Below are 25,591 nucleotides of genomic sequence, written 5' to 3' on the forward strand. Positions count from 1 at the left end.
ATAAACGGAACTTGAACTAGAGTTCCATATACAGTCGACATATGTTTCAGCCTATACGAACCGTGCTGCACTATCCCAAGTGCTGTCCGTTCACAGTGTTCACAAGGCCTTCTTCAGGAAGAGTGGATTGCTTCTATGCTGGCAGTTAGTCCTACCCCAAACGATCATACAGTTGGTGCTTCACTACAAAAGACATTCACAAAATGTGTACGAGACAAAGTTTTATATTTACACAGTGCACAATAGTGCTACTATTAAGGATTTGGCTCAGAAGCCATGTAAAGCTACTATAACCCTAGACCGTGCACTGACCTCTAAGAACAAACGTTGAGAAACTTGAGCTTCTCGAAAGGAGACTTTTAGATTAATGTCTTGTCTTTCTTTGGGGACATTCAAACTCCCTGTAGGTCACTTCTTATTTCCATTTTTACTAATTTTGTTTTGATACATTTCGCATACTTAGACACGATTTCTTTAGTTAGTCACCTGCAGTATTAAATGCGCGGCGCCTGCAGCAATGTGATAACTTTGTATTTCCTTACTCCTGATGGAGGGACTAGGTTTTAATCAGGACTCGTTGCTTGTAAGGAACAGGGGGAGGTTTTTTAACTCCATGGGAGTGAATGGATGTGAATGGATGGGTTCCAGGATATAAGGTGAGGGTTTTTGGACTACAGACATTCGACCACTGGAACAAGGAATCTGAAGCAGAAGACGAGCAGAGACTCCAGCAGCACCTTCCAGGACCGCAGAAGCACCAGTGATGCCCTGCAGCTCTGCTGACCCCATTTTCAAATCAACAAGGAAGTCCTGCCAAGGGCAATTTCCTCCCTTAGGCTGGTGGGACCAACTAGCTTCAACACCTTCATCATTGTTGGCCACCCCCTGACATCCTGCTACTTTCCCGGGCCGCGGTACAACAATACCCGGGGTACCTGGACCATTATCAAGTGCATCCTCTTGAGAAGATTGAATCCAGCGGAAACTTTGCAGGCATCCGTGTGGACCTGCAGAGGCAGGAATTTCTTCAGCAAAAGTCACCTCACCAGAGTGCATGACAGAGTAATCGAAAAGAATCCAACCAGCGATCTTCGTTTCTTCTTGGCACTGAGAAAAAGGCACCAAAACCGCAACAAGCCGCTGAAGTGATTTGAATCCATTGCTGACGACCCCTTCTCCCGAGTGCTGCTGCAGAAGCCTGCCAAAGGTCCCCCTTTTCGTCACCACGACCAAGGAGCATGAATCTGCATCTGCAACGTTGCACCTAGAAGGAAGCCAACTACAATTTCATCTTCATCTTTAGGGTACTGTCGGGCTTGGGGTGTAATTACCTTGTGCCATTTTCAGTGCTTGCTTGTTAGGGTTGGACCCCCAGGTCCAGCCGAGCCACTTTGGGGGCCCGCTGGAGCGAATCCATGGAAGGCCTAAAGCCTTCCCTTAGTCCTGATCAAGAACTCCAGGTCCACACAAGAGGCAAGGGTAACTGCGGTTTATTATACAAAACGCACCACAGGGATCTCGCCAGACTCTGGCTCGCAGGCCAGTTTTCTTCCATTTTAATTTAATGTATTTGTATTTGGCACAAGTACCTTTACAAATCTTACTTCAACGATATATAAAATATAGATCAAAGATCCAATACTTCCTTAAAAACATAGCGTCTAAAACAACCCACATATTTACATACAAAAACAATAATTCGAAGGGATTGTGTCCTCCGACGTATTCCTCATCTTAGATATCTCCTTCCAGCTCTGCTGGCCTCGGAAAAATGTTTCTCTCTAGAGGGCGCTGCGCGTCGACGTCCTCCGAGTCGATGTCCCTCGACAGCCGCCGTATCGACGTCGACGTCATCCTGCCTATAAAGGCCGCGCGCAGCGTCCGTTGCTCAGTTCCGTTTTTCCGCGCTTACTCAGTGCCTCGGAATACCGTTGCTCAGTTCTTAGTCAGATTAATCCTATTTACCTCGAGTCATTCGATCCGTACTCGATGGCTTCCTCGTCGGAACCGACAACTCCTCGATCCGGCTTCAAAAAATGCCGAGATTGTGGGAAAAAGATGTCGTTGACTGACCCTCACAGAGTTTGTCTGTGGTGTTTGGGAGCTGAACACCATTGTTCGGAATGCGAGGACTGTATGTCCATGACAGCTAAGGCCCTGAAGGAGCGTAGGGGGAAGCTGGAGAAAGGTAAGACTTTTAAAGCTTCTTCTTCGTCGACGAAGTCGAGACACTCGTCTCCTCGTCACCATTCGCGCTCCAGGTCTCGGAGTGGGTCTCATCACTCCTCGAGATCGAAGCACTCGAAGAGGAGGCGTCGAAGATCCCCTTCTCCGTCTTCCTCTGTTTCGCCAAAAAGAATCCCTTGCCCCACGAAACATAGTTCCCGGGCTGAATGGGAGGAATTCCGCAAAAATATGATGAGCGTCTTCGAGAAAGCGGCCTTGACCCCCTCGAAGACTGCCGAGAGCGATGCTCTGGTCGAAAGACCCGAAGGTCAAAAACGCCGCGAGTCGCAGTACCCGGCGAAGGTAACCTCTCGAGCGCGTCTCGAACCCTCGAGTATGACCTCCAAACCTTCCTCGAAGGTGCCGTCGACGAGGGTTCCGTCGACGCCGAGGTCGATGTCTTCGACGCCGTTGTCGAAGGGACCTTCGACACACGGGTCTGTCGACTCGACGCCAGCTTCGACACCGGCGTCAACGCCAAGAAAAGTCACGGTTACGACACACCCAGTGACTATCCCCAGGTCCTCGACGTCGATGGCGTCGAGATTGTCGAGCAGAATTCCAATTCTGTCGAGGTCATCGAGGCCTCCGCCTTTGTTTTCGACGCCACGCTCGAAGCCTTCCACGTCGGCGTCGACGACATCGACGTTTTACAGACCGATAATGACAAGTTCGGCACCCTCTGCCTTGGAAATGGGATTTACTCCTTTTATGAGTTCAGAACAATTGAGAACTATGTCCTCAATTTTGGAAGAGGGTGAATTGTCTGAACAGGAAGACACATTTGAGTTGCAGGGACCTGTAACCCCAATTAAAGAGGAATTTTCCTCTGAAGAACGCAGGTTAAAGGATCTTCATGATTCCTTACATGAGGCAAGTGGGTTAGACACTTCCCCTGAGGTGGAGTTTGCTAGGCCAGACCCGGGGGAGCATGCTGAAACCCCCTATAGAGCCTTAATGGACAGGATCACAGAGTTTATGGGGTGGTCTGCACCTTCACAATCTTTCCAACAAGATGACCTCACGGATATTCTTGACCAAGGCCCACAGGAGGATCCTGTGGTGCCTTTTCATAAAGCTCTTCAGAGGAAGATCATGACAAACTGGGAAACCCCAGATGTAGTACCAGCAGTAAATAAAAAACTGTCTACAAAGTACAGGGTATCTTCTACAGACACGGAGTTTTTGTCTAAACACCCATCCCCAGAAAGTCTGGTGGTACAGGCAGCATCCTCTACCGATGTCAAGACGGCTTATCCTACCGTCCCACAGGACAGGGACGATAAAAAATATGATGCTATGGCAAAGAAAGTCTTTTCAGCATGTAGCATGGCGTTAAAATCTGTTAATGCTACTTGCACCCTTGCTAGGTTCAGCCATACACTTTGGGAGTGTGCTTCTACAGCGGCTGACTGCATCCCGGAGGGAGAAGAAAGGGATGCGTTCCTGAATATTATACAGGACGGTAAAGACGCTATGTGCGAATCCCTCCAGACGGGCATTGATTCGGCTGACAGTATCAGCAGAGCAATGGCGGCAAGTACATCAACCAGGAGATTCGCTTGGTTGAGAAAGTCTGGTTTTGCCCCAGATGTGCAAGCCAGGCTCTTGAACATGCCATTCGATGGCTCTTCTTTGTTCGGGAAAAAGGCGGATGACAGTTTAGAGAAACTGCAAACTTCAAAAGCAGCAGCAAATTCCCTAGGAGCTGCAATCCGTCAGACTCCTTTTCCCACAGGAACCTCTGCGAGAGGCAAGTCCTTTCGCTTCTACTCCGCATTCGGAAGAGGTAGAGGACGACCGGCTCAAAGGGGACAAAGAAGAACTATCCGAGGTGGACGGGGTAGATATTCAAAAGCCGCAGCAACAGCAGGTGCCTCTTTACCATCGGCATCTGCATCAGCCGCCCCAAAACCACTCTGAGGACTTCCCTCACAGGACACCTGTAGGAGGCAGGTTGACTCAACACCTGTCGGTATGGCAGGCTATCACGTCAGATGCTTGGGCATTGGAAACAGTTGCCCAAGGTTACTGCCTGCCTTTCCTACGTATACCTCAGAGTCATCCACCGGGGATCAGTTCTCAGAAAGCTCCAGATCCGCTCCTCTTGCAGGAAATTTTGGACCTGCTAGAGAAAGGTGCCATAGAACCGGGACCTGTAGCGGAGAGGAACAAGGGCTGGTACTCCCCTTACTTTCTCATTCCAAAGAAAGACGGAGGACTGAGGCCCATCTTGGACTTGGGAGAATTGAACAAATTCCTCAGAAAAGACAAATTCAAGATGGTCACTCTTTCTCAGATCCTCCAGGCCCTTCAGTTCCAGGACTGGTTGGTATCTCTGGACCTTCAGGACGCTTATTTCCATGTGCCTATCCATCTCAAACACAGGAAATACCTGAGGTTTGCAATTGGCAACTCTCACTATCAATTTCGAGTGCTGCCATTTGGGCTGACCTCCGCCCCGAGGGTCTTCACCAAGTTAATGTCGGTTGTGGCTGCAAGTCTAAGGAGGGAAGGGATTCACGTCTACCCCTACCTGGACGATTGGTTGATCAGGGCTGTTTCTCCGGAACAAGCTCAGATCCAGCTAAATCACGTGTGCCACTTCCTTCACAGACTGGGCTTCTCCCTCAATTTAAAGAAGTCACAAATGATACCATCGCAGAGACTCCAGTTCATAGGAGCGATCCTGGACACTTCCCTGGGAAAAGCCTCGCCACCAGAGGTGAGGGCTCAAGATATTCTACAGATGGTTACCAAGTTCCAACATGCCCAACGTCTCCCAGCCTTCGACTTTTTGAGGTTGCTAGGCCTCATGGCATCCTGCATTTTCCTAGTGCCAGAGGCTCGCCTGAGAATGAGATCCCTCCAGTGGGCACTGAGGACTCAGTGGTCACAATTCTCAGGGAGAATGACAGATCTTCTTCAGGTTCCCGGCAGGGTGGCTCGAGACCTTCAGTGGTGGGCCTGTCAGGAGAACATTCTGAAAGGAGAACAGTTTTGGCAACCCTGGCCGGAGATAACAGTAGTCACGGATGCCTCACTCACGGGGTGGGGAGCCCACGCCAACGACTTGACCATCAGCGGTCGTTGGTCTCCATCGGAGTCCAGACTACACATCAACCTGTTAGAGCTGAGAGCCATCAGACTTGCGCTGAAGGCGTTCCTGCCAGCTGTACAAGGGAAGAACGTCCTGATAATGACGGACAACACGGTGGCCATGCATTACCTCAACAAAAGAGGAGGCGTAGGATCACTACCCCTGTGCAGAGAGGCGATGCAGCTCTGGTTTTGGGCAATCCAAGAAGGAATCTCTCTATCGGCAGTTCACCTAGCCGGAGAGAAGAACTTGACAGCGGACGCTCTGAGCAGGCAGAACACAGTCTCCCACGAGTGGGAGCTAGCTCAGGAAGTCCTTCAAGAGATCTTCGCCCTTTGGGGAACCCCTCAGGTAGATCTGTTCGCCACCAGCCTAAACAGGAAATGCGACCTGTTCTGCTCAAGGGAATTTCCCCCGAGAGGAGCTCTGGGAGACGCGTTCATAGTGGACTGGGAGTTTCCGCTTCTGTACGCGTTCCCGCCGGTCCCTGTCATTCCTCAAATGATCAGGAGGTTGAGAAGATTCCGGCGAACCATGATCCTAATTGCCCCGGATTGGGCCAGGAGAACGTGGTACCCGGACCTTCTAGACTTGCCCATCTGCCCTCCAATTCGACTTACTACCTACTCTCACAGAAGGGAGGTCAGGTTCTCCATCCAGACATCAAAACCCTCAACCTTCACGCTTGGCTTCTGAAAGGCTGAGGTACAAGGATTGGGACCTCCCTGATGATGTTATTGAGGTGTTGCTTTCGGCAAGGAGGCCAGCAACAAAGTCTTTATACCGCTGCCGTTGGAACAGATTTTGCAGCTGGTGTAGAGAACAGAATATCGACCCTTTTTCATGTGGTACACCAATGGTTTTGTCCTTCCTACTATATTTGGCAAATTCAGGCCTTCAAGTTGGCACCATTAAGGGCTATCTCGCAGCGCTATCCATCTTTAAGCGTACTGCGGAAGAACCATCCTATTTCAAATTACCCTTGGTAATACAGTTTCTAAAGGGGTTAACCAATGTTTATCCCCCAAGACCATTCCAAGTTCCCCTATGGGATTTAAACTTAGTACTAACTTTCCTGATGGGTACACCTTTCGAACCTCTCCATTCTTGTTCGTTAAGATTCCTTACCCTTAAAACTGTTTTATTAATAGCACTTACATCTGCTAGAAGGGTGAGCAAATTACAAGCTCTTTCTTGTAAACCCCCTCACACAATATTTCACAAAGACAAAGTTGTCCTGCAAGTGAAGCCTAATTTCCTCCCAAAGGTGGTTTCTGAATTCCATATCACTCAGAAGATTACCCTACCATCTTTCTATCCTCCTCCTCACCCGGGGAAAGAGGAAGAGAGGTTACACAGGCTAGACCCTAGGAGAGCTTTAAGTTTTTACATCAGTAGACTAGCCAGGATAAGACAGGCAGACCAGCTGTTTGTAGGTTACGCAGGTCACAAGCTGGGGTTACCAATAACTAAGCAGACCATTTCCAGATGGATCATTCTAGCCATTCTGGAATGTTATAAACTGGCAGGGAAAGAGCCCCCTCAAAACCTTAGGGCTCATTCGACCAGAGGTATTGCAGCTTCATCGGCCCTCAAAAGAGGCGTGCCGGTTAAAGACATATGTGCGGCCGCTACATGGTCGTCTGTCCACACCTTTACACGTTTTTACAATTTGGATTCCTCCTCCAGTCAAGAGACTAGGTTTGGAAGGGCTGTACTGCATTCTATTCATCAATAGAAGACAGCGTGAAGTCAGTACTCACTCCTCCGATAATAGAATACTGCTATGGGAGCCTATCTAAGATGAGGAATACGTCGGAGGACACAATCCCTTCGAAGAACAAGTTACTTCTTACCTTGTAACGTTCTTTCGACGGGATGTTCCTCCGACGTATTCCTCATCGACCCTCCCATCCATCCCCACAGTTCTACTTCCCTTGTTGTTGCAGCTTACGCTCCATCAGGGTGATTAGTTTAGTCCAGAAAGTATTATTGTGGGCTACAAAACGGAACTGAGCAACGGACGCTGCGCACGGCCTTTATAGGCAGGATGACGTCGACGTCGATACGGCGGCTGTCGAGGGACATCGAATCGGAGGACGTCGACGCGCAGCGTCCTCTAGAGAGAAAAAAATTTCCGAGGCCAGCAGAGCTGGAAGGGAGATATCTAAGATGAGGAATACGTCGGAGGAACATCCCGTCGAAAGAACGTTACAAGGTAAGAAGTAACTTGTTCATCTACTTCATAGAGTATTACATAGGATATGTTATTTCATTAGAACATACAGATTTAAATCTCTTCTATTTCCTTTTGTTCCATTTCACTTAGATGAACCTGCAGAGCGGTTAAAAAGCGTGTTAGGGCCAGAATCGGGGCCTGCCTTGTACCCCACATACACTGTGTCCATAGCAATTCTCTAGAACATGCAAGCTCTACATTAAAGAACATCCCCAAGTGCGTTCTGCGGAGGATTTAAAAAAATGCACAATAGATCACAAGATGTTTCAGCGTTTCTTGATACACCTCTCTTTCACAGAATCTACATCCCACAATTTGTACAGCATTATTACTCTTTGTCCAATAATTAATTTTTTCATTTGTGTGGAAGAGATTAAGCTTGAATCTCGGGTATAAATTCCTTGCTTTATTGCATGGAAAGACTAACAAATATTGCAACTTTGGAAGTTGTTTATGGCTGAAGCATGTATACTCGGAGTAGGATTTATAAGCAGCATTTTGCTCAATGATTTTTGCCCAGTCATATTGAAACCATCTCTTTTTTACAGTATTTGTTCGTTCATACAAGTTTTTCTGGTCAGTGACAATGAGCTCCAGGAATATTTTCATCTTGGTAACATAGCTATTTATTGAAGCTGGATGTGCTTTCACAACCATTTTTGCAAGGTCTTCATAAAATGAGTTTTCTGGAGGACATAACATTTTCCCGTAATTCACCAGCATTCTCCAAGAAAATGTATCTGCCAAAGAGTTGAGCCCTAGTTCATGCAAAATCTTGGTATTGGGTAATGATTTGGGTAAGCCCAGAACCTTTTTCCAGATTCTTCGTCGTATTTTGTTTAGCATTTTAGAGAGATCAAGTAGACAAAGATCCAATCCATACAAAATAATGTGTTCTATCTTCAAAGTATAGAAATCTAAAATGGGTGATAAAGAAAATTTTGCATGCCTGTGGTATATAATTTTCATTTGAGGAATTAGATGAATTATTTTTAGATTCAGAGTTTTACTCCACATAGCAAGTGAATTTGCATCAGTCAAATTATATCCCAAATATTTCGTCATAAGGGCCCTTTGTTGTATCGCACCCTCCAACTTCCAATCAAACCTACATACTTTCTTTTTGTTGGCGAATACAATTATGGTAGATTTGGAGGGATTGGTCGAGAGAATATGCTTGGAAGCATATGCAGAGAACAAAATCAGCTTGTTTTGGAGACCATAGGGTGTCCTATCAAACAAAATGTTGTCATCTGCAAAAGCTAACCAGTTTATTCTGGCGTCTCCCAATTTAACTGGATAAATTACAAGATTTTCCCAAATTTGATCAATATCAGCAATATAAAGATTGAAAAATATCGCTGCTAACTGACAGCCTTATTTTACACAAAATCTATAAAGTCCCACAAAACAGCTACCTTTCCTTTCTGCTAAGAGTGAATGTTTTAGAAGCATATGCACTTAATTATGTTTGCTCCTTTACCCAGTTTTGAGCAAAGAACCATGTAACTGTCACACATGTACAATAAACATAACATTTTTTATGTTTTACCCTCTGACCAAAAAAGGGCGAATGACCATGTAGTTATAATATACATCTTTTAATATTTATCAAAAAAACATTACACATTTGCACTGTAACTGTAAAATCAATATAATGATACAAAATCATTTACACAATGACATATATGGCAAGGAAGCGAACACTCACAACCCTTGTAGTGCCTACCTATGGTGTGTGTCTGTATCTTTACCACCACTGTTATTACTGATGCCCTTCTTCATTCATATGGGCAAAATACTGTGCCAAAACTTACAGAATGTGTTTCTAGAACCAACATGAATCTTAATTTTTCAAATAAACACAGAAATTAATCCACATTGCGTATCCTGTTGGTGCTGTCTTCAGGGCACTCAATCTTTCTTACAGATTTTCATTTTCACGTATGTCATCACCTATTAGTCGCCATATTTTCAATATTCTCTGGTGTCACTTGAACCCTTTCATGTACGTGTCTTGTTATCCTACTTCTATTGTCTTCACTGTTGTCAGGTTTGACACGGCTAAAGGGTCTTGTTCTGAGATGTGGCAATTATTTCCATCACACCGTAGCCTGTCGAGCCCCGCGTTTCACTACTCCCCGGTGGCCAACTTGGGAAAATGCATAGCTGTCCCTCTTCGTTACTTAGAAAGCTGTCTATCGATGCACATCCGATTTTAAAGGATGGAAATTGTTGGAACATTCGCACCTAACGATCTTGCTTCTGATTCTATCATAGAGTACGCCCCTTTCCTGCTAGATCGTGTTCGTGCTCATAGTCTATGCCTCGTCTGGAAAAACAGGCGCCCGATCGATGCGGCGGCAGAGCCTTATTTGACTCAAGTTTTAGTCTCAATGGGATATGTCACATACGCGGAGGGATTTATGCGTACCTGATAAGAGGTCTGATAATAGAGTAAGCCTATCAATCCTACCATATGTTCCGGTATCCCATATTGGATCATTTTTCTCCAGAGCAGTGATCGAATTACACTATTAAATGCTACGGATAGGTCCAATGATGCCATGTATATCGCTCCTGAGGTGGTTTGGTGTGATGTTTCAAGGAGGTGGGCCAAGATCGTGGCATTTAAGGTAGTGCCCATAGCTTTCCTAAATACCACTTGAAAACGGGATAGAAGTTGTTTCTCGGCTACACACTTTTCGAGGTCCTTCAGGAGAAGGGTTGCAAACACCTTCGCAGATACATCGATCATTGAGCTTGGGCGATAGTTAGACAGGTCATCAATTGGTCCTTTTTTGTGAATCGGTACAATTATGGTAGTACGCCATGAAGGTGGTATAATTTTGGTAACAAAAATAAGATCAAATGTGGGTTTGATCATCTTCGCCCAAAAACATGGATCGTCTTTTAAAAGACATGCCGGCAGCCCATCAGGCCCAGCGGCTTTTCAGTACATTAGCTTATTAATTGCCCACATCACATCCTCCTGCTGCCACGGACACTTACTGGGAATTTTACTGATATGCGGTTGCATGTCAACAGAAGACATTTTTTTGGTTAGGATAGATCTTTCTCTGATGTATGTGCTCCACTCCTGTCCATTAATGGCAGAACTAAACTCTTGAGTGTTGCTTACTAGTTCATACATCTTTTGTTTCGCGCTTGCACAAAAGCCGAATCATTTTCTGATTCTCAGCAAGTAGTTTTGCCAAATTTAACATTTTATGATAGGTTTTATATTTACTTTGAATTTGTTTTTTGTACCTGCTGGCAAATGCAGCATCAGCACACACTTGTTTTTTTTACTATTCTAATCTCCCTATCACATGTTGTTTTTAGTGCAGCAATATCACTATTACTATTAGGATGTACGCTGTGTGTATTAGTTGGATGTTGTTTTGCTAGGCGATGTAGATGGTATCTTATCACCGAAGTTTTGTACTCTGCCATGAGTAAGTTGTCGGATACCTTATCACCCCTCATATCGGTTTTCCGTATATCCTGATTCACCAAATATGCCAGATTTCTACACATTTTAGGGTTTCATCGAATTGATAGTGTGTGTCGATCACCCTCTATCAAAGACAACTTGGGTGTGTACATAAACAAATTAACCGGGATATTGAGTGTGAGGTTTAGCATCATATGATCCCCCAGACCTAGATCACAAATTAACAATGGTACACACATCTCTAGTGGATTTTCTGAAAAAGCGATATAATCAATCAGTGACCTTGAGTTCCCTCTCCTCTATGTAAAACAACTTGGGTCTCGTGCAAGGGGGACTAGATGGAAATTCCAGTCTGTTAAAAAAATTCATCCAGCATCTCTCATGCTCACAGGACAAAGGAGGAGAGGAATGCTGAAATTGACCAGATCTAGCACCCAGAGAATCATTTAGAATAGCATTACAATCTCCTCCTAATATCATCTCATACTTCTCATTGTGAAGGAAGGCTTTTTGTACAATTGTATCCAAATCATCAATGATAGTTACTTGGATTCCAATACATATTTATAACAAGTATGTGAAAATGATGGATGAGCATCTCAATAACAAACAATTCATTAGTGGAGGAAATAAAGAAGGAGGAAATCCTTACATTATTATGAATTAAGGTCATCAGGCCGCCTGAAGGACGGCCCTGTAAACCCCGTTTAGCAGGATGAATTTGCGAGGTAAAACCATCAAGGTTCAATTTTTTCAAAGCCATAGTTTCCTGTATGAGGATAATGCCAGAATTGTGGAATGCTGTTTTTTCCACATTACATTTAATTAGGTTGGTAAACCCACAGCAGTTCCAACTTAAGAGAGAAGGATGTGAGTTATGAGTGATTTTGCATGGTGTCAGGGGCACTCACATTTTTTATAAGGGATTCCAGACATGCTAACCCTTTCAGCGCATTCACAACTGAAACTAATTGGGATAGCATGTCTTGGTTTAACGCCAAGTTAGCTACGTCTTGTGTTCCTGTAGTAGTCACCTTATTTCTAATCTTCTCTGCTTGGTAGTCAATAAACGTGGAAGACTCATGCAAATTTTCAAATGCATGCAATTCGTATCCCAACAAATTAAAATTAACTCTTTGTTCCCACAACGTTTTCGCAATTAACAAAGATTTAATTTTGCATAGCATCCTATTGTTAAGTGCGAGTTTAATCCATTCAATATCTTGAGTCTGGAGGCTGCGAAAGGTGGGAATTTATTGGAACACATTTAGCAAGTAATTGCGATTGATTCTATCACTACCATGCGCATCAACATCACTACTCCAGCCAATAAACAATTGCATTTCTTTAGGTACCTCTTCATAGGTCATACGATAAACCGAATGCCTCCCGAATCCTGTAAGAGCTCCTTCTGTCCCCAGGTCAACACAATTATTAGCTAAATGCTCCTGTGACACCTCACAGGCAATAGGATTTTCACCTTTGTCAGGGATACAATGTATTCCTTCATTACCATTCAGTGGTTGCTTACCCAGTGAGTTGACAATTTCAGTCTGGGCTTTTTCAGGGTTATCTTGTCTAGGATTACTGTGCTTCAAGAGTATATATATATATATATATATGTGTGTTTTGCTTCCGCTTGCTTTGTGGGACCCATCAAAGTAATTTCTTTTGCTTGTTCTCCATTACAACTATCTTTTCTGAATGTACATTTATTTTTCGTTGTCTGATAAAAAGGTGCAAGGTTCGATTGTTTCATAGGTGCCCCCAATGGGGGGTTCGCACCCACCTTGCTTACTAGTCCATCCCCTTTGGTGGCTCCTATAGGTTTCGTATTACTCTGTTCATTTTTATCAGGCATTATTTTGGCAAGGGCTTGTGATGATTTCTTTTGGGGTTATTTGAGCATATCTAGGTTTTGCCCTTCTAGCTGCAGGTGAACTTTAGATTCTGCATCTAGCTGACTCAAATCCAGACCATGCTCCTCGGACAAGTTAGTTGCGCCATTAGAATACGCCTGGTTACATTCCTTCTTCACAGCTACCCCTCTTTTATGAGTTTTATTACTCACTAGCTCCTCTGGTAAGCCACCAGAATTCGGTTTCAATACGTTTTGTTGCTGTTTTTTTGCTCTTCGTTGCAGCTTTTTTTGCTTTTCGGGACATAAAGTATTTCCACTCCTGATTGTCCTCTGACTTCTGTTCGTCTACGATGTTCTCAACATTACCGTTTGTGCTTTGAGCCTGTTGTTCAGTAATTTCAGTCAGAGCTGACAGACTATCAGGTGTGTCAATATCAATGTGTGTCTTGTCCTTATTGGCCTGCTCACCCTGTATAGCACTTTCATTAGGTGGAATCAAATTGGCTTTCCTCAACAAGTTTTCTAACATCAGTATTCTTTCATGTTGAAGCTTGGCTACTTTTATGAGTTCAATCTTGTCAATTTCTTCATGGGAGGGGATATAACCTCCTTGTTTCTGCAGGGATTTTATTTCATCTTTAAGATCCTTCTCAGCGTTTAGATCCCTCCAATGTGTTTGACTTGCCTGTGACGACTTCATCACATGGGGGTTAAGTGGGTAGGGCGAATCATGGCTGGTCTGTTTCATAGTATCTGTATGAACTGCTTGGACTGGTCGAAATAACTCATGAGCTAGCATGAATCCCTCCAACCTATTCAGTTTGCACATCATCTCGGCTATGGACCCTTTCATCTTCCTATAGCAAAATGAGTGAATTTGTGTCCCTTATCTAACAAGTTTAGAATCTGTGTTAGAAGGGGAAACGTGTGACAATTCTGTTCATTCAAATCTAACATAGTTTCGTTGACAAGATTGTGTTCATTTTGGATCCATCATGTTTCTGTATGGTCACTTTTTCATCCTCATTCCTGGTAAGGAACTGTTCCACTCCTCCACTGATGTCCAAGGCAAGCTCCCGAACTGCCAAGGTATTGTCAGTCCTTGCCAAAGCACCAGCAAAGGCCCCTTATACTCAGAGGTCGGGGTCTCAAACTACATCCTTCTCTGGTTTCAGAGGCTTCCAGGACTGCCGTACACGCCGGGCAGAGGCTCCCACTGGTGCCCCTTGCCGTAAACGGCGAAGGCAAGGTGGCCGCTTTTTCTCGCGGTCAACAGCCTCCTTCAGCAACTGGTGGTCTCCCCGCCGATATACCATCTAAATTATGTTTTTCATTGGGCGCACAAGACTCTGGTAGGAGGACGAATTTCGTCTCATCTGGAGGCGTGGCAGCCCATCACAGAAGACCGATGGCTTTTCTCTATCGCCCGGGCGTGTTTCCACTTCCCCCTCCCCACTGTCCCACCGTCTCACCCTCTCCAGCAGACTGGGTAGCCCTCCCTCAGAGCCGAGGTACAGAAACTTCCTAGTCCTCAAAGCAGTGTAATCTGTTCCCTTACGGCAGCAATGGGAGGGCTCCTACTCCCGTCTGCGTACAGTGCCCAAACCCAACCAGGCTGGCCTGCGCACTATCCTCGACCTCTACAAGTTCAATCTCTTTCTACCCCAAGAGAAATTCAAGATTATTACGCCCAGCCAGATAAGGTCCTCTCTCCGGAAGGGTGATTGGCTCAGTGTAGACTACTTTCAGGATGCCTACATGCATATTCTGATCTGGAGCCCGCAGTATTGGGTGCTTCTGTTTGGTCTCAGCTTGCCAACGCGTGTCTTTACGAAGATATCGGTTATCGTAGCATTCCTCAGACTGCATGGAGTTCATGTATATCCATACTTGGACGATTGGCTCCTGCGCAGTCCTTGCCCACACGCCGCTACAGCCAATCTTCAGTCATTCCTTCAGCTCCTGTTCCATTTTGGACTGTTGGTGAACTGGTGGAAATCATTGATGACGGTCGCTCAAGACCTGATTTTTCTGGGGTTCCGTTCGGATACTGTCAGTACCAGAGTGTTCCTGACAGAGGACAGGATTGCAGACCTTTCGACCACGTGCCAGCTCTTGCTACAGTCCTCCCACATGTCGGCCTGGTGGTTCGAGAGACTTCTGGGCCTCAAGGCATGTTAGCTCTGCCTCTTGCACGCCTGAAAATGAGGCGCATTCAGCTTGCTCTTCGGAGCTGCTGGTCCCAGGCAATGGATCCGGACTCCAAGATGATTCCAGTCCCATCCTGCATGACTTTGTATCTTCAACTGTGGTCTTCCGCCAACAACCTTTCAGGGGGGACCTCCTTCCAGGAGCCCTGCACACAGGCAACGGTTAAGACAGACTCCTCCCACCTGGAGTGGGGAGCTACACTGTGTCACCTCGAGGTGTAAGATTTGTGGACGCTGCAAGACAGGCAGTGCCATATCAATTACCTAGAGCTGCTGGCCGTTTTTCCAGCGCTCAAGGTTTTTCAACCCTCCATCGCCAAAGGTGTGGTTCTACATCAACAAACAGTCTCCTCCTCTGATGGACCTAGCTATCCAAATTTGGAATTGGGCTATCCAACGCAATGTCTGGCTTCAAGCTGTGCATGTTCAAGGTCACATCAATGTGGCTGCAGACTCACTCAGCCGCCAATCTGCAGCGAATTACATGTGGGGGATGAACACCGATGTTCTTGCCAAGATCTTTCAGCAATGGATGGGGTTCTCCAGCGGTGGATCTTTTTGCAACCTCGTCAAACCAGAAATGTCCTCTTTTTATGCTTCCAGGATCAGGCTCTGAGTGTCTTTCTTGGGGGACGCCCTCAAGATCCTGTGGAACAACTTGAAGGCTTATGCTTTTCCTCCTTTGCCGCCGATTCATCGATCGCTCTGGAAACTCAGGAGTGCCTCCAACTGCACTCTCCTTCATAGCTCCTTGGTGGACAGCCAGGTTCTGATTTTCAGAACTGCAGCACCTGTCTGTGTGCTCCCCGAACGGGTTGCCACAGATTCCTGACCTTTGTTACCAGAGCAACCATCAGTTGTGGCACCCCACCCACAATCATTCAGCTTGGCGGCCTGGTGCCTAAGTTCTGATCATTAGAGCGGTTCAACCTCTTTGAGGATAACATTCGTATAATTCAAGCGGAACATAAGCCCTCTACGAGAGCTCAATACAGGAGCAAGTGGCTCCAATTCTTTCAGTGTTGTCTAGCCAAATAGCTTGACCCCACACAGGCTTCTATTGACAGTGTCTTGTCTTTTGTATCTGACCTTACAGCCTCTGGCATCCATGTCTTATCATGCAGGACATATTTATCCGCCATTGTAGTTTACCTCTCTACAGACAGTTGCTCTTTTTCACTTGCTAATCCAGTCAATAAGAGACACTTTGCAGGTCTTCACCTTTTTCCACCGGTTCGGGCGGCTCATCCCAAATCGGATCTTAATGTGGTCCTGACCTCTTTGTCATAGGCCTTTTGAACCTATGGCCTCTACAGAGCTCAAGTACCTTTCTTGGAAGGTGGCCTTTTTGATTGTGGTAACATCTACAAGACAAATAAGTGAGCTTCAAGCTCTCTGTCGAACATCCGTTCCTAACTTTCTGCATGGATAAGGTTGTGCTTTGCACTCACCGGTCATTCCTTCTTAAAGTGGTTTCTGAAATCCATTTAATCCAGTCAATATCTTGACCGGTCTTCTACCTGAACCCGGTCTCCGATGCCGAGAGGGTTCTACACAACATAGACATCAGACGAGCTCTGAAGTTTTACCTCACCAGAACAAGCGAACTCAGAAGCTCTTAACAACTTTTTGTTACATTTGGTAACCCAAAAGGGAAACCAGCCTCGAAAGCGTCCATTTCTCTTTGGATAGCTTCATGTATTTACGAGGCCAACAATATTCAAGCCAACAGACAATGAGGGACTCCAAGCAAAAAGGTACACCCGGTCATGCTTGGAAAAACATGTATATATATAGAAAAACTAGGAGACCGAGGTATTGAATCTTGTTTAGGTGACCAGACAAAGCTAGACCATGAATGAAGCACTAACCAAACACTACCACTGGGAAAGTGCAAACCACATCAGAAAACAGGAGATGAAAAAATTCAATTCACATCCTAAATTTGATAGAAAATTCTCATTTAATTTCATAAAGTGTATCATAAGAATTCTAAAAACTCCTAATGTGTAATCAAACATTGAAGTCATAAAATACAATTCATGGAAAGAGTTAATACATGATTGTCAAAAACAATTATTGAAAACAATAAGCAACACATCCAGACCATTACAATTCACCAATCACTCCATTCATACGAAACTCCTACATATCTACAATTCATACCACAAAAACAATGGTGAAAAACACAGACTATACATAAACGCAGGTAAACTGATTGCACAAGATATTATAGCACCATGTTCAAATTCTAAGTGGCGAGCACTATATTGCTAGAATATCTTTAGAATGTCCTAACGTTCGAGACCTTCAAAGTGTCATATTAATTGACAATTTTAGCCACATCAATGGTGGACAATTTAGAAAAACAACATGTTTCTTTCCATCTTCTTAAGTTAATTGTGTGGAAATTCATCAGGGTGACTTAAGAATTGAAGTCATCAATGATCGATGGTGCTGGAGTGTTGCAAAGTTCAATAGGCCAGTCTCGTCCTGACACCTACAATATTCAAGGCCTCAATCAAGTCTGCACATCTGGTCTGTGGCAAAGGAGCTGCTGTTGCCTTCCAAAAATACGTCCCTTGGGGGTCCATTGCCAAGGCGGCTACGTGGTCCACCCCATCAGCTTTCTGCAGACATTACTGTCTTGTCCCGAGCTGCTGGGTTGATGCCCAATTTGGGCAGGCAGTTCTTAAGAATTTGTTCCAATAAGGGAAATTTCCATCCATCTGTAATACCTATGTTCAGTGCTTGGGAATCTCCCACAAGTATGGAGGAAATGGGGCGGGACGTAGGAGTATGACAAATGTACTCACTGTAGTGACTACCATACTCCTAGTCCATACTCCCCTTTCCTCCATACACCCGCCGTCCTCTCTCATAAGTATCCTCTATTATTGCTAAATGGTCCTCGACTTAGTGGTAGAAAAGGACTGAAGGGTGATGGGTGGAGCTCAGGGGTGCCGGAGCTCAGGAAGGCAGCGCTACGGTCCTGTGCGGTGGCCCCTCGTAAATATAAAAAGAGGACAAAAAAAGTTTGAAAGTGCTGTGATCCCGTCTCGAAGGACGGAATGTCCCACAAGTATGGAGGAAAGGGAACTATGGAGTAGGAGTAAGGGAGTCACTACGGTGAGTAACTTTGCCATTTTTGCACCTTTTGGAACTGTTTTTTTGAACTTTGAAAAAAGCTACAGATGGCCAGTTGAAAGACTACATACCTTTGCACTTTAGTTTAAGTTGAGCATGTAAGGGTCAGGTTAGGATTTTGGACACAGGGCAGAAAACTCTTTACTTTTGGACATTCTGACACCGATACCCCTTAAGTTTGAGGCAGGGAAACCCCTAGAAGTGACAGGGCGAGTTAGGTCGTTCTCCAACCCTCCTTTTTCTTTAATAAAAGTATATAACCACCACCGGAATAACCCCTGTGTCTGACTCTAACTCCTGATTCCTTACAGCGGGTAATAATATGCGTGGACCTGCCAAGAGTGGGCATCATACCATAGGGCTGACCCACTTGGCATTGAATTAAATGCTGGGTTAGTCATGCAGAAAACCCCGATTGAAAAACAAAAGAATCAGCTGTGGTACCCTCTTAGCCCTTTATCAGATCTTATTCCTCTCATGTTGATCAATTACTAAAATAATCAGAATAAATCCTATCATTGGCACAGCAAAGTTGTAACCTTAGCTGTGAGCATTCTTTGTATTAACTATTGGATGTGAAATAGCAGGACATCTATGAGGTAAGCACTAAATGTACAGAAGAGGTTGATTAGAGAGTTATGATGGCCAACACTTCATCCCATTCTGCACCCTTTGTCAGAACAGAATAATGATTGGTTTTATTACTGGAGAGTAAAGAGCAGCTTGAAATCATTTGGTAGGCCTCTAGTTCTAAATCACAAATACAGATACTGAGGAGACACAATAGTAGACCTGGACAATTGCTTCCCACGTGTCAAACTGATGTAGAGTTTTCTCTTCCCTAATAACCCCAGTACGTAATCTATGCTGGCTTGGGTATGGGCTGGAGACTTGGACTGTTCAATAGGTGAAGCAGACTTTGCATTCTGCGATTTAGTCCAAGCTATTTTAATGAACATTTGGAATGGATCTTGCACTGAATTTAGTATGCACCCAGGCGCATGCATGGTCTGGGAATTAGGGATTCACATTTATGACAATGCACGATAATTTGAACAATGGGACATATGTTTGGCAATGTTTGATAGTACAAACATTATGATCTGCTACACAAAATAAAATAGAATCTGCTTTTAAATGCCAATTACCCACATCTCCAAACACTTTCGCTTTTTGGCGAAGGCACTCTTGTCTTGCGCGTAACAAATGCTGCGAAGCGAGTGGTCCATATATTATTTTGTTAGAACAATGATTGTCCTAGACAGAAAGACTCATGTGTGCATCATGGAGAGAAAGTCTTTCCAAACTGCTCTTGCCTCTGCACGTTGAGAAGATATAGTTTAAGATCTGTGTATCTAATTTTTGGTTAAAACTTTGAATGGGTCTATAGACAGGTTTCACAGGAAAATGATTATAACCTAGCACCAAGTACAAGATCTGTTTGTTACAGGTGTTGGCAAAAGGCAGACATTAGCTAGTACTATGTATAAGAAAGATTGATTACTGGTTGATATATAAAATGTACTAGATCTCCGTGCTTTCATGAGGATCTTTGGAATAGAGGTAACAACACTTCGTCATGCGAGTACATAATCTGGTCAGACTCTTTGAAATCAGGATCTCTATGAAATAAATTGGGGCGACTATACTTTCTATTTCACATGTACGTTTTGTTAAAGCAATCCTTTAAAAGTTTTGTTTTTGTTCTTGATGCTGCAATCTTTAGTTTATAAAAAGGAAGGAAATACATGTTTATTATCAAGTGGTGGTTATGTAAATGCCTTGCTTTCACGGTATATGCTATTTCAACAATCTTAACTAAATACTGTTTGCAGCTGTTGAGGAGAAATCCTGAACGGCGTCTTGGAGCCAGTGATAAAGACGCAGACGATGTGAAAAAACATCATTTTTTTCGGGTAGGTGGAATGGAAATGTATCTAAAAAATAAAGTTGGTTGTTCTAATAAACTGTAATTGACTGCATGATTTAAATTTTTCAGCAAATCGATTGGAATGCATTGTTGGCCAAGAAAGTCAAGCCTCCGTTTGTGCCCACAATAAAAGGACGGGAAGATGTTAGTAATTTTGATGACGAATTTACCTCTGAAGCACCCATTCTGACCCCACCAAGGGAACCCAGGCTACTTTCCGAAGATGAACAAGAAACTTTCCGGGATTTTGACTACATTGCTGATTGGTGTTAAATTCCAAACACTGTGATAGAATTGACCAGCTTGCTAGACAACCAACTCTTTGAAAAGAATGGCAACCATTGTGTTGCTGTTTGTGCCATTGTATATCTCCAGATCTTAATTCCATGAAGAATATTTTAATCCTTCGTTTAATACTATGCTGAGTGCAGCCGATTTCACTGTGTACCTTTTATCTGAGCATTGGACGGCAGTTGTATGGAGTTTTGTCAAGCTGGATTTGGGAAAAACTGTCTATAACGGACTCTTGGATTCACGTGGGCATACTTGGATTTGTACTGTTACTCTTCACTTTTCTGCAAACAATCAGCTACAAAGTGGTTGACTGGATGAAACAACTGACTTGCTTTTAGCAGAAGTAATTTCACATGAACACGTTAAAAATAGATGTGAGATGCTATTGAATCGGGATGCAATATCAGCTGGTGCAAGGCAAACACACTGTTCATTATCCAATCAGTTTTAAAGAATTACTGTAATTTTGTCCAATAATGTGCAATGTTAATTCATATGCATGTTTTGGTCCATAGTTTTCAAATCATGAAATTGAGAACTGCTTCCTTGTTTTGTAAATGTTTTATGGTATTTATGAGGAAAGTGATTTATGCCTTAACTTTCAGATAATGGTGCAAGTGCTTCCACGAGAAAATGAATAGGTCTTAAACGTTTACCAAAGTCACTGGTCAGACCAACTTTGCCTTAACACTTTGGAAGAAATGTTGCAAACTAATACAAGGAAACAGCAGGTATCAGGGATCCAGTGAACACAAGCAATACCTCTCCCGTCATTTTTAATCATGACTAACAACAAATGAGTTCCTGCCAGTTTTCCTCTTCTAAATGGACAATCAATAAATGGAACGCTTATACGCAGCAAGTATTTTCCAATTGGTCCATGGACAGTACCTGTATGGGGTTTACATGTACGCTTATGCTGTGTTCAGCAGTTTATTTCCTGTAGTATTTGTTGTGTAGGAATAACGGCACATCGGCTGACTTGGAGGTTTTCACTGTATATGTGCTCTGAACATGTGCACACCTGGAAGTTGTAATCTATTTTGATTTTCATTGGTGTAAGTAAGCGTATCACTTCTTTTGATTTGCTCAATGGCGGCAGGAAACATGGTTTAGGTCTATGGTTAATCCAAGTCACTTGTATACATTTTTGGTCACTGGATTCCAAAATGTATTGGCAATAACTGAGGGTAAAAGCAATATGTTATAACAGAATGTATACATATTTTTGATAAAACAGTGTATATTTTATAAACATATTGTAACACTAAATCATCTGTACCTCAAAAGTTTAAAAATGGCTATCAGCTATGCTGTATGATTGCTATACTGTTAATAAGGGCTTTCGTTGTATCTATTTTGTGTGTTTCGCAAGGAAAAGCTATCCAGTGGGAAGTAACGGCATGTTTCTTATAGTGTCATAATGTGAGAGCTGGCTGTTCTTTGCAGTTCTGGTCCGCAAGGGACTAGTTAAATCATTGGACAAATACTTTTGAAAGCATTATTTATTGAATCGATCACCTATGAACTACATAGTAAAGTGACATATGCCAATTTTATAAAGAACATAAATTGTGTATTCAAGATGAACTGTTCTTTGTTTAGGCCAGGGCACAGTGGCTGGTCAGTGTAGGAGTTAAAATGCTTCAGTATGGAACAAATCTTATGCATGTATAAGAAAATATATTTTTCTAGCCAAATGAAAAAACAGTATTGTCCCTTTATAACTTTCATTGCTTAAATTATCGCTATTCCATAAAAGAAATGTGTTTCAGCATTTTGCTAAAATTGAGCAGTGATGAGAAAACTTGTTTTAAGGTTTGGGTTACTAGTTCAAGGGAATACTTGCAGCATTGTGCATCATTTAACTGAAAAATTTAATTAAGGTTTTACTATGTATACATATATATATGTATATATATAAATATGTATATATCACTTTTGAGGTACAGTATGAAGGCTTTTTTTATTTTCAGATGTGCAGACCGTGTATAAGAGCTTTTTAGCATTAGAACTGACATATCCATTTGCTACTACATACTGTACATAAAATATTTTATTATAAATCACTAAAAGTAGAGGGCAGGGTATGTTCACAAAATTAAGTTGAAGAAAGCACTAATTTTATCTTTGTATTTTTTTAAACTATCAGCTATTTTTTAGTCAAAGATTTTAAATCCTCTTGATTGTAAATATGTTTTACCATAGCTGTAAGTGGCTGCTCAAGCACTTTGTAAGGAATGTAGGATGTTTTAGAATGCTAGAATGCATTAAAATGAAATGTGCCTTTAATATATGTCATTCTAAAGAGTACCGAGTGTTTTGCTGTCAATAAGTAATATCTTGAATGCACAAATTAAAACAACAAATAATTGTTTCATGGTTAAAGTATGGTTTACTTTCAAAGTTTGGTGTTATTTTAAATGTGAATGTGTTTTCAAGGTATGGTGCAATCTGCATGAGCAGTGTTAGCCAAAGATGACCTGTAAATGGTGTTGATCCACGATATATCAGGTTGGTACTTTTTGTTTACACAATATGATTTATTGTAGTAACAGTGTCACCACAGCTGATCTTTTGCTGTCATGTCATGTAATGTAATGAACCTTGCTGGTGGCATCAATTAAGTTACATGGCTTTTGTTGGGAAGTCGCTTCAGAAACATCAGTGCTCTTCACTGGTTAAAAAGAAAGGCAATAGAAGTCTGTAGGTAAATACTGATTTTTCCATATTAACGTTATAGAAAGTCAAGATTCTATAGAAAACACAGAGGCAAAGGATTGTGCTCTGTACATTCTTTACTTCACTCGAGCAGCATGCACTTAAGCAATAACAGAAATCAATACAAAAAACAACATTTCCCTTGGATCAGTGCTTTTTGTAGATAGTTTATAATAGGTAGAACATCAAACATGTGATATTTTCCTCCAATCACTCTCCCTTGAGTCCATAACTCCATCCTTTCCCTGTTCTTCCTCTTTATTTGTCTACCTTGAATTTTGACTTGTACGTCCTGCACGGTCTATACTGAAACTTAACCAACAGTATTTCCTGCCGTCTTCAGGATCCCACTGCTTTGGCTTTTGTCCCTGTCGGTAAATAAAACAAAGCTGAAAATAGCCATGATAGGGCAGGCAATCGCTTGCACTAATTCTTCACAATAAACAACATTTCATATAACAATACATCATCAAAACCGTCACGTCTCATGCATCGATTGAGAGGGTGTGATAATCCATTGTCCCTCTGTGTCTTTAATAGAATCTTGACTTTCTATAACATTCATATGGAAAATTGGTATTATATGTCAAGACCAGAGGCTTGTACTATGCTTGTTCAAAGCTTACTCTCCACCAACGCACACATTGGCTGTGTTGGTCGAAAGTAGGAGTCTTCCAAAGTTGGCTCCTTCGACCAGTCTGCTGCTTCCAAAATGTCCTCCAATCCTGCTCCTACAGTATATGCTTTTTTGGCCATTGCTCCTCTTACTGAATGAGCTCCGTAGGCTCTAATGTATTTGCCTGACTGTAGCATTCTCCATCTCACCCATCTAGCTAGGGTAGCCACAGATAATGCTGTAAACGGTCTTCCCAAAGCAATCAAAGGTTGGGTTACCCCTGCTGGTTTTATACGGACTATTGACATTTCATAAACCCTCAGACGACCTACCGGACATAACTTGGGTTGATCTGGCAATGCTGAATATGAGACCGATTTAATACCTGTATTAGTTCTCTTACTAACATAAAACGTGACTCCCGATGTAGTAAAGGATCTCTGGTCCACCTCTAATGCACTAACATCTGAGACTCTTTTGCAGGATATAAGGCAGAGCACCATATTGTGCTTCGCCGATAACGCCTTCCTTGAAAGCTGTTCATTGTCTGGCCATTTATTAAATAAATGTAATGCTACATTTACATCCCATGTCTGAAAATACTTGGGCCTTGGAGGCTGCATATGCCTCACTACTAGTCTGCACATCAACGGGTGTCTCAGGATGCCCTCCTCTATCAGAGGTTGTGTCTTGCCCGCTGGACCTTTAATTATTGTTCTGAACACTGGTAGTATCAGCGGTATGTCAAATGACATCTCTAGAAGGTCCAGAAACCACACTTGGCTCCTCCAATCTGGCCTCACCAGCCGTACCATTGCCAATTGTCTCCTTATTTGAGAGAATACCCTCGTAATCATAGCGAACGCTGTAAAGGTGTATTCCCTCTATGGGCCCCATTCCTGGAGAAACCTGTGTGTTGTGGGCTGTTTGTTTTGTCAGGGAATACATTATTGCAGTAATTAAAACTGAATGTAAATGTTTAACTCTGGAAACTGATATTGGGACACTACACTATAAGGTGGTTTAAGCCAGGTGTTTAGTCAATCCCTGGAGCAATTGATTTCATTAGTGAGCACTGCGGACTGCACGTTGAAAACCTTCCGATGCAGGTCACTCGGATATACCAAGCACAATGGCCAACCAGGCATTGTGTACCGCTGAAAGTTTGTGCTAATTTACAGTTTGGTCTAGACTAATTTACAGAACGGGTTGGAGGGGTTCATTTTCAGCTCACTCCCCGTCTTAGCAATGCAGAATAATAAAATGCAACACACCCCAGCGAAGAATGAGACTAGGAGAAAAGATTGCAAGATTTAGTAAGTTTATGTAAAGTTGTCATACAGAGAACTCTGCTGCCTCGCGAGCGCTCATGCAAACAATTCCTTTACAAAGAATTATAAAGGAAAACAGCGTTCCAAATGACGCAACTAACATAGGGTACTACAACAGTGCAGGATTGGCTGGAGGGTAGAGGCACATATATCGTTCTAGGCGCTGCTCCTCCTGGATAGGCTGCCCATTTGGCAGGAGGGTGAGCGTCATGAGGTCCAGCTGCATGTGTCCGGGATTGGTGAGAGATGGAGTTGACACTAAGCTGGCAGAAGAAACTACCATTCGATATATAATAAACAACAATCATTAGTATACCTTTGAATAAATCTAGAAAACCTATAAATTGCATGCACACCATCTTTCATTGGGACTTTTATGGGGTATAAGGCGTAGAGGGCTTGTCCTCTGTGATAACCTGGGCGACTGGGTGGTTCTTAGCACTTCAAGGCAAGTGGGGA

The 25,591-nt window shown here is 43.3% G+C and overlaps 1 protein-coding gene across 1 annotated transcript in view; it reads left to right on the plus strand.

Moving 5' to 3' along the window:
• Nucleotides 1–22,852, plus strand: part of PKN2 (protein kinase N2) — a 1,791,501-nt gene extending 1,768,649 nt beyond the window's left edge. The window contains exons 21-22 of the mRNA XM_069641740.1: nt 20,076–20,156; nt 20,240–22,852. Of these exons, the coding sequence (XP_069497841.1) occupies nt 20,076–20,156; nt 20,240–20,443 (285 nt within the window). The 3' untranslated portion in view covers nt 20,444–22,852. The remainder of the gene's footprint in view (nt 1–20,075; nt 20,157–20,239) is intronic.
• The last annotated feature ends 2,739 nt before the right edge of the window (nt 22,853–25,591 follow it).

This window comes from Ambystoma mexicanum, chromosome 1q, assembly GCF_040938575.1.
Source record: "Ambystoma mexicanum isolate Mex_15411 chromosome 1q, UKY_AmexF1_1, whole genome shotgun sequence".
Taxonomy (NCBI): Eukaryota; Metazoa; Chordata; class Amphibia; order Caudata; family Ambystomatidae; genus Ambystoma; species Ambystoma mexicanum.